The 15114-nt window shown below is 26.8% G+C and overlaps 1 protein-coding gene across 1 annotated transcript in view; it reads left to right on the top strand.

The window, feature by feature from the left end:
• The first annotated feature begins 65 nt into the window (after positions 1–65).
• Positions 66–15114, top strand: part of Sec6 (Exocyst complex component Sec6) — a 34168-nt gene continuing 19119 nt past the window's right edge. The window contains exons 1-10 of the mRNA XM_087159382.1: positions 66–389; positions 1930–2057; positions 3362–3474; positions 5150–5240; positions 8043–8149; positions 8588–8669; positions 10102–10364; positions 10579–10684; positions 12059–12142; positions 12305–12378. Of these exons, the coding sequence (XP_087015508.1) occupies positions 377–389; positions 1930–2057; positions 3362–3474; positions 5150–5240; positions 8043–8149; positions 8588–8669; positions 10102–10364; positions 10579–10684; positions 12059–12142; positions 12305–12378 (1061 nt within the window). The 5' untranslated portion in view covers positions 66–376. The remainder of the gene's footprint in view (positions 390–1929; positions 2058–3361; positions 3475–5149; positions 5241–8042; positions 8150–8587; positions 8670–10101; positions 10365–10578; positions 10685–12058; positions 12143–12304; positions 12379–15114) is intronic.

Here is a 15114-nt window from a genome sequence, read left to right as displayed (position 1 = left end):
TTTATTCTCTTTGAAATTCCCTAAATCATTCAATTTTTAAAGAGAAAGAAAATTATCTGACATTTGTAGAACGTAAACGGCAACAAAACAGTACGATTTGATATTTGTTGTTGTCGGCATTAGTTTTGTTATTCTTTTACAAGAAATAAATTTATATCCTCGGTTTTCATTAATTTTTACGTACATGATACAAAGAAATTTAAATAAAATAATATATTTTAAAAGTATTAATACTACTCTTAGAGTATGCCTCCTTGAGCTTTGATTTGAAGTATTTTTTTTTATTGAAGGCGTTACCGACTTATCGTCTGTTTAATTACTCTACAGTTTTTTTTTATCAAATAAAATTGTTTGTGAAAAATATCTTATTTTCATCATGGCAACTTCAAGTAGGCTGTTTGGTTTTTCCTCATTATATTATTAATTATTTGTATTGCCTACTAAATAATCTCTCTATGCAAGATCAAAGCATGAATTTAATTTTTATTTTTAAAGAAAGTAAAAAGTTAGAATATGAAATGAATGTATCTTTGAATATTTTTCTATTAAAACGTTGAAATGCATATATTTAAAATAATTTTCTACATTTCCTACATTCTAAAGATTATTCTTGTTCAAGTTGCATAAATTTTTTTTTTAACCAGACTACTATGTGCCATACATCGGTCAACTTGTCTCATATGTACGGTGAACAGTGGCTTTCCGTATCGTGTATTTGTAGCAGAATAATCGTCAATGAGTACGAAATGCACAATTCAAAGTTTGCTGTTCGAAATATCGTATTAAAACATTGAGGTTTTAGAAATCAAGAGAAAATCTGTTTTAATAACTATAAAGAAAAACATCAGCAAAGTCATGCGGATTCACTGAATCGTCGTTAATCAAGAAATGATTACTTACTAAAATGTGGGATTTGGAATTTGCAGTATGTTATAAGGGTATATTAAAATATCAAGATTTTGAAAACCATGTAAAAATCAGTAACAAAGCTGCAAAAATAACACAACCACTTGGATTTATTTGTTGTTGATTGAAATTTAAGTTAATTATAGTCTATTTCTTATTTTTTATTGAATAATCATATTTTGATGTTTGTTTACCTTAAGGGATTTGCTATTTTGTATGATGGGGAGGGGGGGGAGGTATTATACATAAGCATGCACCCAAATTTAAATTTGACTTTTTCCTACACACTCCTTAAATCAGTGTTTCCCAAAGTGTGGTACGCGTACCCCAAGGGGTACGAGGACAGTTTAATAGGGGTACGCTTTCTTATGCGAAATACCTTGCAACAAACGAAAATTTCCAAAAAGTTTTATTTAAAAACAAAGCTTGCCATGAAAGTTTACGATTACGTAATTTTCTATTGGCTATTTTTCGCAGAGTTAACAGTTAATAATTAATGGTGTCAACAGCCAGTTGTGATTTTTAACTTTTGTGGAAATTTTTATAGTAAAAAATACATTAATTTTTTATTAGTGGTACACAGCGTTACGAAAAATTTAGAAAGGGTACACAGAAGTCATAAGTTTGGGAAACACTGCCTTAAATGAATACTTAATTTTATTCAAAACATAATTATTTTAATTTTTATTAAAAAGTGGGTAGACTAATAAAATGTACGTACTCTAAGAGGGTGAGGGGGTTTAAATTTCTGCATTTTTGTGTACGTACTTTTTGAACGGCCCCTAAAGACCTATTAATTGCAAAAATCTTTCTCATCAAAGCTCCGACGATTCCGGATATGGGACTTTTAACTATATATATATATATGAATATATATACATCTATATATATATATAATATATATTTTTGAATTGTGTTTAATATTTTTGCTGTACTGTCGCTTAAAAAATCTATTTTATTCAAAGAATTTAACTATTTACTAGCTGTTTAGTTTTTTAATTGTTTTATATTGTAATTTTTCAGTTTTTGATATGAATCAAATTGAGCAAGAAGCTGCAACAACAGCAGCTAAACATGTTGCTAACATGTTACAAAGACCTGATCAATTAGAAAAAGTTGAAAAATACATGCATCGAGAAATGAGAAAAAAGGTAATAAAAACTTTTATAGATATAGTTATTATTTATTTATAGTGTCATATTTGTAGTGTTAATTAATAATAATATTAATAAAAAATTCAGTATATTGGGTGTGCAAACAGAATTTTTTCAACTTTTGCATTTTTCTATTGAATGTATTACGTGGATAATTGTTGTTCTACATTTCTTAAATTTCCTGATAAAAAATATTTATCCAGATTTGTCATAATTTTTTAGCTTTTTGTTCTGATTTTTTTACTTCTATTCAAAACTTCAATATTTCTGTTAATGAAAAAACATTTAAAAAAAAAAGGGCCATTTATAATTTTGATATGTTTTGATTTTTTATCACATAGAATTGTGTATAAGCATGTAAAACTTTTTTCAGAACTTATCAAATTTTTTTTTTTTAAACTAAATTAAGAACTTCATGTAACTTTAATATATTTAGTATGTGAAACCTGTGTTACTTAATCACCTCTAGAACAAAAATTTCATGGTTCGTTTACACATTTGATCAACTAAAAGAGGGATTTAATTGTTTTTGTATGTTTGGTACTTAATCATTATGATCCACTTAGACTGATGATCAATATTCAGTGGTGGTTAACTTAACAGGTTTTCCAAGGCAAGCAATTAATTTTTCTTCGAAGTTATCAGGTCATGGCATCAAAAGGTTTTTTTTAAGAGATTTCATTATTTTTGCTTTTCTTGTGGTTCTTGATGATGTAAATAATTTGTTTTAATTTTATTGATTAATTAGTATAGTCTTGTTCCCTGTGTACTACATTAAATATTTTTAATAAATGATAAAGTTTCTTTCTTACATCATAAATTTTGCATAATTATTATTTTTACATCAATCCGAGAATTTTTTTAAAATTTTGAATGAATTTTTGGCCCTTTGTCATTTAATTATTTCTATTGTGTGAATATGATACACATTTATTCTTTATTTAATTAATTCTTAATTATGATGGACTACAAAGTTTCAAAACATAGCAGTTTATCTAATTAATATCAAAACATAACAAATTTTATCTAAATTGGAAATATCAACAACTATATGGTTTTGATGAAACTAAAACTTCACCATAAAAGTAAATTTATAATAAAAATAAAATTGAAAGCTTGCTATTAACCATATTTGATCCATGATTGAATCCAATAATAAACTGGTGAGTGGGCAGAATAGTTGGCACAAATGGCATTTTTGAAATTCATCATGATGCCAACATAGCACAATTCAGCTATGAATAAAATTCTATAAAGTATTTTATCTATGAAAATCTTCACGTCTTTAAAAACTTTTGCAGGCATCTGTTGATGGAGTCCTCAAAACAGCCATGCAAACACAACTGGATGGTGTTCAAACAGGCTTAAGCCAATTAGAAGCTGCTTTGGCAGAAATTAAAGAAATAAACAAAGAGTAAGAGATTTAATTTTTGTCTTTAATAGATTAATCTATTATGTTAATATAATTAACTATGGATACTAACATTAAATTAAAATTATTTGTGTTTTCGAATAAAAGATATTCTGAATTTTAGAAGTTAGTGAATGTACACATCAGTCATGTTATGTATATATGGTACCGGTCAAAAGTTTCGACTCACTCTTGAGTTTTTAAAAATGACCATTACTATAAATATGCTATCTTTTCTCTAAATTAGAATATAAAGGAAAATTTGCTAGCTTACACGAATGTTGAAACTTTTCAAAGGTGAATAAAATATCTATTATATATTTTATTGTTTCCTTTTCATAGTGGTAATACAACATCTTTAATTGTATTTAGATTTTTGAAATTTGTATTTGTTTAATCTGCTTATTACAAAAATCTTTGAATATATAATGTAGTTTGATGTTAAAAAAACTGGACATTTAATTTACACTTTGGTCAGGAAATACATTTACATATTTTGCTATAAAAGTTGTAAATATTTTTTTGCGGGGAGGAAGTGCATTTTTTAAATCTTTAAATAATTTTTTTACTTTGTTAAACTTATATAGTTTTTTTTTTTTGAAAAACTGAATTTTAATATTTAAATGTATTATATGTAAATATTATATATATATATATATATATATATATATATATATATATATATATATATATATATGTAAAATGATGCAGTCGGACCGAGCAGGGAAACAGACACAGGATTTTAATGAAATCAGATGTATTTTATTTAGATCATGTTCTTATGGACGACCAGCAAAAAGTGATGTTAACTCCATTCAGGATCAGTCTTTCTGGTAGGGAGAATCTTGCAAAAATCCGAAAATGTCTCTATTTAGGGAAATCTTAGATATTACTATTGGTTAATGAACTTGCTCGAGTGATTCCCACGGCTTAAAAGGGAAAAAAGATCTTTATTTAAATTTATGCATAGTTGGGACAAAAATAGATTTAGAAACAGGATGTAGCTTTTAAAAGTGTGAGAAAGTATTTCGATTTGAATAATTAATTAGTAATAAAGTAGGAGTTGTTTTATAGCAAAGAAACTAACATAAAAGGATTAATAAAAGCTTTTTATGTTACATCCCCCCTCGCCGAAAATTTTTGACTAATATCTAAAAATTTTTAAAATTATCCCTTTGCAAAACTTTCCCTATGATGACACAATTAAAATAAATAAAAAGAATATTCATAATAAAGAAAATACAGAAATAGTTCATACATCAAAATTGCGAAGGTACCACCCACCTGACAAACTGAAATTATGTCACGAATAAAAAACCTGTAATAGTTTAAATAATAGAATTAATAATATACATTTTTTATATTATTAAATTTAATGATTTTTCATTGTTAAAATAAAATACTATTGGTTAATGAACTTGCTCGAGTGATTCCCACGGCTTAAAAGGGAAAAAAGATCTTTATTTAAATTTATGCATAGTTGGGCCAAAAATAGATTTAGAAACAGGATGTAGCTTTTAAAAGTGTGAGAAAGTATTTTGATTTGAATAATTAATTAGTAATAAAGTAGGAGTTGTTTTATAAACTAACATAAAAAGATTAATAAAAGCTTTTTATGTTATATATATATATATATATATTACTGTGCTTGAGTAATTTAGAGATTATCTTTTAACAGCATGCAAGAAATACAAGAGACTCTAAAACTGGTTCCGTCTTTAGTTGATAACCTTTATGCACTCAAACTTGAAAGCAAGGAGCATGGACAGGTATTAATATATATAATATTTCAATTTTAGTACATTTTGCTTTAATATTTGATTATGAGGTGTCAATGAATAATACATTTGTTAAAAATTTAAACATATAGCCTATTATATCTATAATATGAGATTTGACAAATGAATACTAGGATTATAAGAATAGGGTTATTTTTTTAAATTAGCTTTTCTAGTCTTTGAATTTATTGTGCATAATTCAATTAATTGATTAATAGTTTATTTATGGAATGCAAGAAATTGTCTGAAAAGATGTTGTCTCTGTTTAATGACAATATCTGGCTTTAATGATTTATTTATTTTTAATTAAATATAAATACTGTATTTTATAAAAAAATTAAAAAAAATATTCTTAATAAATAATGTTACTTACTAAAGTAACACAGTTTTTCATGAGATAATCTATTAACATTTTATGGGACGTTTAAAACGTTTTTATTATTTGTGGTTGTTATTACACTCCTGTTAAATTCGTCAAAATTGTGTAAGTTTTGAAACTTTATAATGGTGTTTGGGAGAGTCTACTAATGAATATACGAAAGAAATAACCAGTTTTTAATTAGCTCAAGAACTTAAGTTTTTTTTAAAGAAAAATTAATGAAATGAGAATCTATAAAATTCTATATTCATTGAATACTGAACTTTTTTTAGAAACTAATCAAATTATGATCTTTGAAATGTAACTATTTTCTTGTAAAATTCAAAAAACTTGCAAGCATTATTTTATTATTTAAACCAACTAAAAAATTTTTAAATATTTTAATCAAAATATATTTAACACTAGATTACCCGAGGAAGTCATTTTGATTGCTTTTTCTTTTGCAAAAAATATACAAATAATAATGCATGAATTATTTTTTTTTATCCAAGTGAATTAAATCTTTTTTATTGTTAATATTTACTAATAACTTGTTATATAACTGTAAATAATATAAGAAATATTAATAATTAATTAAACAAATTTCTTTACTCACTAGTTATTCTTTCACAATGCAGTCATTTTGACTACTTTTAGGCAATATAGTCACTAAGTTTCAGTCTTTCTAGTGTTAAAGGTGCATTTTAACACATAAAACACAAATGCTGCCCACATAAGCACTATAGTTTTAATATTAGACAATTCTACGGTGTAATTCACATGGAAAAAACAGCAAACTTTTGGTCCATTATTTTTATTTCTTTGACTGCTCCAGCTCCTTTTCTAACTTTCATAAGTTGTGTCAACCTTAGAAAATTCAGGATTGTCTCATAGCTTCCCATTCATAAACTATTTGTCTGCAGCATAAATTTTTTAAAAATATAATCTATGTCTCATATGCATAATACTATGAAGCTATGGAAATAAGTGGTGAAAATATTTAGTGTAACTCATGCTTTAAATCTACTTGTGTACCTTAATTGTAATTAATAAAAGGTATTAATGATATAAAAGAAAATAAAAATAAATAAGTAGAATTACTTTTTATTCAAAAGAATTGTAGTTTCATTTATTGCAATGAGTGAGCTTACTACTTAATACATAACTTTTTAAATAATGGAATAAATCTTGATATAGCTAACTCACATTTTCTATTCAGGATTTTATTTGTAAGTTGCCTGTTCCATAAAGCAAAGCTGCAAATCAGCTGAAAAACCAGCTCATTTCCTACATAAATCTGAAACTCTATTTTGAAATAGCAACTATTAAAGGATCAATATTTTGATTCAAAGTTAAAGACAACTTTCTGCGTCTCTGGTCTCAGTGCTCTGGCACGTTCTTTGGGAGCCTCTGGACTAGACTTTTATAAATATTACTTCTCTAACTGAAGTGTTGAGACAGGCAGTTAAGTTCTAACTGTTAAATCATACTGTGATGCCACAATTGGCATACACATATTTATTTTCTATCTTTTAAAATATCTTTCATTACTTAAGCTGATTTTTTATTAATAGATTTATATTTAAAATAAATCACAAACTTAATCTTTTTAAAACAAACATAAAATATTTATTTCTTCTTTTCTAGATCAATGTAACGGATACTTTTTTATTTCATTACTAATGCAGACTTATATATTCACTGTCGCCTATAATCGAAAACAAAAATCTATTTATAACTTTTTATTCTAATTTTCCAACGGCTAAATGTTTCGGTTGCATGGTTGTAATAATTCTCATAAATTTGTTGGCGACTCGTGATCGCCAAGGTATTATTTAAACCCAATATTGTTATGCTGGTTGGCTTTGTTTTGGCTACGCTATATTTTAATAAATCGCCAATTTTGGATCTCCTACCATTGCTTCTGTGTCCGTCGGGAACAAATTACATGTACTTTTTAATTTGGCTTTTGACTAGGCAGGTTGTGGGGGATTTGTCTCCCATGGCCTGACCTATTTTAATATTACTATGCAAAACTGATTCAACTGAAATTTATGGATAATATTTAGTTTTGTATCTCGAGCTCTACAAATACTATTAATAAATAAAAGCCTTTTATTAATTTGATCCAGCTCAAGTATTATTTTCATCATCTTCTGTTTTCATGTATTCTTCAACTGGCCCACTATACGAATACAAAACTCCTCACCACCTGAATATTCCTATCCATCTCAATATATACGGCACACTGAAATCATTTTCATCATACATACAAATTCTTTATATCTAGCCAAATTATGCCTGTCTGTCCCAGTTGTGCAACATTCTACATTTATGCATTTTAAATTTGATATTTCCAACCATTTATGAATTAAGACATTTTTATGAAGGGTTGTTTTACTAATGGTTTACATTTGTCTCTTGTTTCCTTTTAGTGTTCCGCTGCATTAGAAAATTTAGAACATATTCTTAATATACCCAAAAGTGTACAAGATGCTCTTGATTTAATCAATGAAGGAAAGCTACTTGGAGCACATCAAAGGTAAAGAAAAAAATTTTGAATGATGTCATTAAAAATTATTAATCATTTTAATTCATTGAAAAATATTTATTTTGAAATGTAATTATTAAATAGCAATTATTTTATTTACCTTTTGGTTTATTTTACTATTATGTTTTGAGTTATTAAATGTCAAATGTTTACTGATGTTATCCAGTGATTAAAATAATCATATTGCATGTATTTTCATATCAATACTATTATCAGTAATATTCTTTTTTATTCAAATAATACTAATAAAATTATATCTTGCTGTGCTGTTTTATTTTTGTTCTTGTGTAATTTATAGTTTGATTTGCCTTTTTTTATTCAAATTAAAAATGTGCCAAAATTTTTATTAAATTACAACAGGATCTATATTGTTTTGATATAGATGGGGAAGTTGACATTTCTTTATAATATGATATTCTTAAATTTTAGCCTTGCAATTTTAGAACATTCTAGAGATGATCTGTTGTATGAAATGCACAAGTTAGCAAATCAGAGTCCAACAGATCAAAATGTAAGTATTTCATTGCGTCTTTTTAAATTTGTTTTTAACCAAACTTATTCTTCTGTTAATAGATTTTATAGTTGAAAGGTCATAGGTTATTGGTTATAGGAAGTTGACGACAGAAAACAGATTCTGTATCTTGTAATGTTTAATATTCGCCATGAGAAAGTATTTTAAAAGTTTTTTAAATGTTGTGTTGTAAACATTATTCACTTTTTACTATTTTTGATTTCGATTTATACTTTATTTCTGAATTATGTATCAAATTTATAATTGATGAGCTTAGTGAATACTAAGTGACATTTTAATATATTTTTGAAAAGCTGTTTCAAAATATATGCTTCATACAGCTGTTTAAGAGTAATATTTGACAATTTAAATATGTTAAATACTTGTTAGGGTACACAAATATGTATATTTAAATACTTGTTAGGGTAAGGCTGAAATTAAAGTTCCATGCTTTGATACAGTATTAAAACCTAGGAAATTACATGTTCTCAAAATATCCTCACTAATCTTTTCATATGATTGTACCAATTCTTATTATCATGTGCAGCAAACTTATGTTATTGTAAGTTTATAAGAGGATTTTTTTAAAGTAATTTTTATTTAGTTTCTTTTTTTCAGTGATTGGTGAAACATTTTCTCTAATTTTGTTGAATATCAGTTAAAAACCACTGGTATAAAAATCTGTTCTTTTCTTTAAAAAAAAAAAAAAATTTGGTTTGAATATACGAAAAAAAAAACTTTTGTGTAAAAAAGCAATACAAAATTTAAAGTGTATGAAGTTTACTTTTTATACCTGAAAACATTACCAAGTTTATGTGCAAGGTTAATGTGTTTTTGGGTATATAAACTACATTAAGCAATTTGGTATGAATTTTTTTTTATTAACATAATGGTAATGTCCTAATGTAGAGGTCAGGATGACTAAAAGGATAGACCGCTGGCCTTCTAATGAGATGAATCAAGTTGAAATCCTGGTGACAGCTGGTCAAATTTTTTCTGACTCACACTAACCACAGTGATGGAAAGAAAATCCATAGTGATGGGTTATCATGGTTTAATGTCTCTTTGCATTTGTACTAATGATGGTAGATTTTCTTCTACATGTTATGCAATGTGGGGTGATTTCATCAAAAAAATTTTTTATGGTGTAAACTTTGTTTAAGTGCTCAATTGAGCATTTTTTATGCCTTATGTGTTAAAATTACAAGACTATTGAGTTAAACGCTAATGTAGTCTTAAATCTGATGTAGGTTAGCTGCACCATGCTGACAATAAAATGAAACTATAAGTCGTAATTCAGTCAAACTGTATAAATTGGCATTGATTTCCTTATTGTATTTTTGCATTTTTTGTTTGTTCTTCCTCGAGTGAAAAAGTTCTGCTTGTAGCTGCATTTTAATACTTAATGATAAACTTGATTAAATTTCTGTAGATGCTGAAACACTATTTTTCGGATGTTGACAAACTCTCAGAAGAAATAAGCAAGCAGTTGTGGTTGGTTTTATGCCGAACCTTAAACTCAGTTCGCAAAGAGCCAAAAGTCATTGTTAGTGCTCTTAGGATTATTGAAAGAGAAGAAAGTGAAGATGCTGTTGCATTGGATTTGCACAAGAGGACTGGCTATATGCCTATTGGAAGACCCAAACAATGGCGAAACAAAGCACTTGAAGTTATAAAGCAATCTGTGTTAGAAAGGTGAACTTTTATTAAAATCTAAATGATCCTCAATTTATTCTTCACATTTGTAATCAGTGGTTTGTTTTTGGTTTTATAAATATGCAATGCATCTAGTTAATTGAATTAAGTATCCAAACTGATAGTCTGAGAGGTTTATGTTTTTATACAGTTTTTTATATATCTGTATTTTATTTAGAATTTGTTACATATTTGTTATTTATTTCCTCTGTAGAATTGAAGGAAATCAATTTGAAGATAGATCTGGAAATAAAATGTGGCTTGTCACTCATTTAGAAGTTACAAGGCAAATGTTTGTTGAGGATTTGAGAGTTGTTAAAGTATGCTTTTTTATTTTTCTGCATTATTTTTTACATTATAAAGTATATTGGCATTGTTTTATAGTTTTATGCTAGTAATATTTAAAATTTACTAACCAAACTTATTCGCACCAATACAGTGATACTAACATTTAGAATCTTAATGTTCCTTATTGAGATTACAATTCATAAGTTCGCTGAATTATTAGGAAGTATTAAAAGTCATATGTTTTTTAACTAATAAATTATTTGTGTCCTCTATCATCCAAATGTAATTTCATGTTCTAGTGTGAGGTCGTTTCAATTGATACTGTTAATAGTCTTGTAAGCTACTAGGATAGATTTAGGTGTTTTTGGAAATCCCTTTGTTTTGTATGTGAGTAATTTGATTTATGAAAATTAAAGAAAAATAAAATATTAAAGTTTCAATAATTTTTTAAAGAACAAATGTGATGAGAATTTGGGATCACATAGGTTTTTAAAATGTAATCCTGATTAAAAGTAAATTCCTTTATTGCGGAAATATCCAAGTGTGTTACAGAGATTAATGACTCCATAATTTTTGAGATATTTATAAGTGGTTTCAAGATTTATAAAAATATTATTTTCGAATTTTTTTAAATTTCTTTTTATTTTTAAAATTGGTTAATCTATTAATAAATTTTTTATTTTAACTAATTAAGCTTTTTATTTGTAACAGTGATGATAGAAAGTTTACCTTAATTTAAAATATATCAAATTCTTAGTATTAGCATTTTATTTTACTTTTAATTTTTATTTTTGATAATTTTAATTTATATATTCTGAGCATTAATGTCTAAATCATAAATATAAAATTTATTTTGATTTTAACCTATATATTTTTTAGAAGGGAAATTATGAAATAATGATTTTTTTAATCTTTTGGTACCTCCACTGATTAATAAATGAATCGTTTTGAATGAAATTTTCAGGATCAGATCTAAATTTAGGAATTCCTTCTTCCAATTAAGCTTATAACTATTTTAAAGGATAGAATTATTTTCATCTCTATTTGCTACTGTATTTTTAATTAATGATGTTCAAAATTGATGATGTAATTAATGATGTTCTAAATCATAAATATAGCATTTATTTTGACTTTAACCTATTTCTGTTTTAGAAAGGAAATTATGAAACAATGATTTTTTTAATCTTTTGGTACTTCCACTGATTAATAAATGAATTGTTTTGAAAGAATTTTTCAGGATCTGATCTAAATTTTGGAATTCATTCTTCTCAATAAGCTTATAACTATTTTAAAGAATAGAATTCATTTTCATTTTTATTTGCTACTGTATTTTTAATTAATGATGTTCAAAATTGAATTATTTCGAAAATGTTTAAGATTGAGTTTTATTTTTATTTCTTTTATAGACTGCTTGTGTACCTTGTTTTCCACCAAAATATCAAATTTTTGAAGAATATGTTAAAATGTATCACGACTGTCTTACTAGGCATGTAAGTCTTTTTAAATGTGTAGTTTTTACATTTTTTTGTTAAATGACTTTCATATTTTTTCAATTGATACTTTTCTTATAATATATATGCTTAATGAAGTATTTAAATTATTTTTTATGATTATTTTCAAATTTCATTTCACTGTTATTGTTTTTCTATTAGTTGCAAGATGTGATTGGAAACAAGTTAGAAGATAATGAATACATAACCTTACTTGGATGGGTTAGTGAATATGGGTTGGTAATTTTATAATACCATCATAGTATATAAAGATAGTTTAAATAATAGTCCTCCTCCTACCACATAGTTTCTTCCAGTACAAGTTCTATTTAATTTTGTAAAAATATTCTAATATAGATGGAAAAATGTACCTTTGTATCCAAATTTTTTTTTTTTATAGAAATATTAAATTTTGTCTTATAAAACTATTTCATATGTTATAATTTTTTTTTATAACAATAAAAATATTAAGTGCAGGATCTGCAAAATTTTTGAAGTATTAGAAATTTCTTCATTTGAGTATTAGTTTCTGTTATCATTTTTTTGAGTTAATAATATCAATTTTTTTTTGTAATGAAATTAAAAATTGCATTCACAATTTAAAATTATTTTTTATTGATATATTAAAAATTACTAAAACAATTGATTTTTGTGATTGCTGTGACTGTCAATTAAATTGCCTTTATATATTTGTATACTTTTTTTTCATCTAAAAATTATAAACTTTTTTGTCTAAAAATTTCGTCTTAAAATTCTTAAATAAATTTTAAATTCTTACTTATAATTTCTTTACTTAAAATTTTTTTAAAATTAAAATTATTTTCTCATCTTATGCCTCTATCACACGAGAGAAAAATATGTGCAACTGCAAGTGTAACTGCAAGTGTAAGTGCAACTGTAAGTGAAATTCCTCCGTTCGGAGTTGCCGAAAGGGTTGCTTAATTGCCTGAACGGTTGCATGAAATTGGGTTACCATATTTTGTTATTTATCTTTACTTTTGCCTCATATTTAATTTTATCATATGATTCTATTATATCATAGTTTCTCAACGATGTTCGTAAAGATGCTGTAGAATATTGATTGATTTTGATTTAATTTTTTACATTTGTATTTGTGTTAAGTCTTTCTTCAGCAGCAAATTAAAATTCTGAAAACTTTATTTCCCCATTAGTGAAGTAGCATAGTATAAAAAGGATTATGATTTCTACCTCATAATATGAGATAATATTAAGATATCATTGAATTTCATGCTGCGTCCCTAAAAAGATAAGGGGGTGAAAGGGGGATGGACTTAAATACTATCTAGAATTTTTACGATTTTTTTACGTTGATTTGAGTGACTAATGTATAAAACATGGTGCGTAGCATTTTTAAAAAGTGCTTTTTAAGTGAAGTAGCATAGTATAAAAAGGATTATGATTTCTACCTCATAATATAAAATGATATTAAGATATCAATGAATTTCATGTTGTGTCCCTAAAAGGATAAGGGGGTGAAAGGGGGATGGACTTAAATACTATCTAGAATTTTGACGATTTTTTTTATCTTGATTTGAGTGACTAAGGTATAAAACATGGTGCGTAGCGTTTTTAAAAAGTGCTTAAAGGTGCTTATTTTTGATTTTCATTTTTTAATGGCCCTTAAAGGTGCTTTTCTTAATAAGTGTTTTTAAAAAGTGCCTTATTTTCCTTTTTCGAAAAAGAGATTTATGAAAAGGAATGTCGATTTTCGCCACATATTATGTAAAAACGTACTTTTCACATTTTTCTATTTCACGTTTTCAGAATTCATTCGTCCCGCACTGGACTGATCGTTAAGACACGGTTCCCAGCAGATCACCGAAGTCAAGCATCACTGGCTATGGTCAGTGTGCGGGTGGGTGACCACTTGGATCAGTCTGCGTAGGGACCGAGGGTGTGCGGTATGGGTCCTCGTTAAACTGTGCTACCGCAAAGTGCTCAGCTTCGCTCGCAGGTCGTCGGGCTACCGAGGCGGGGGTGCCATCCTCTCCGCAGAGGATCAAAATTGTGATGGCATGTCTTCGGATCATCCTCCGGGATGTTTCCCAGACCGTCGCCAATAGCCCATTGTGCAGCTCTAGTGCGACGTAAATTAACAACAACAGCAGAATTCATTCAACCATGATCAATTTCAGCATACCGTCAGTCCATAGCGTATGAAAACGCCAATCATTTTACAGGTTTGGTGAAATACTTGCGAGTCCGCATGTGCGTCTAGTGAGCTGGGTTCGGTGAGATTCTTGCTCTCTCATGCTGTATTTTGCAAGATATTCTCAATTTCAGGCTTTATTTTCCACCCTCTGAAATCGAACCGAAAAATCTCTTGATCATTTTTTTAATGGCTAATATAATCAAGAAAACAGTTCTTTGTCAAATTCTAGTTATTTTATCATGATCATGTAAAGTCTGAGAATTATTTTGCATTTTGTCAATTTACCTAGAGCTTTAAAATATTTTTTGAGTGCCTAAAATGTTCTTAAAAGTTGCTTATTTTTTGTTGAAAGATTTGGCTCCGCACCCTGTAAAAGCATAGTTTATTTATATATATTTACTATGTAACATGCTAGCTAGGCAAGTGCGGTATCATTATCTATGTAAACACTAAATCGAATGAGAATAAAAACAAGCTGTCTGATTTAATAGTTTAACAATTCGAAAATTTATAAAAAGTTTAATGTGTAGAAAGGACAATTTTATGACTTATACCACTTTATGCAACTGACATTGCTATCTAATCAAGTAAGGCATTTCTTCAAATTTATTTTTTAAGCTTAATTCAAAAACATAGTCCTTTGAAATAATTCTGTAGAAGAAATGATGGTTTATTGTATGAAATATAAATTTTTGAATTACCTTTCACTCATAAAATATTTATAACATCAAAACTATTGGATCTATCAAATCAATTCTATTTTTTAAATTCAGTCTAAAAAATGCATAATAAATAATGT

This window comes from Parasteatoda tepidariorum, chromosome 3 (assembly GCF_982258835.1).
Source record: "Parasteatoda tepidariorum strain Cologne lab strain chromosome 3, Ptep-v5.0, whole genome shotgun sequence".
Classification (NCBI taxonomy): Eukaryota; Metazoa; Arthropoda; class Arachnida; order Araneae; family Theridiidae; genus Parasteatoda; species Parasteatoda tepidariorum.
Note: the sequence above shows the minus strand (reverse complement) of the source record. Positions and strands in the feature narration are given on the sequence as shown.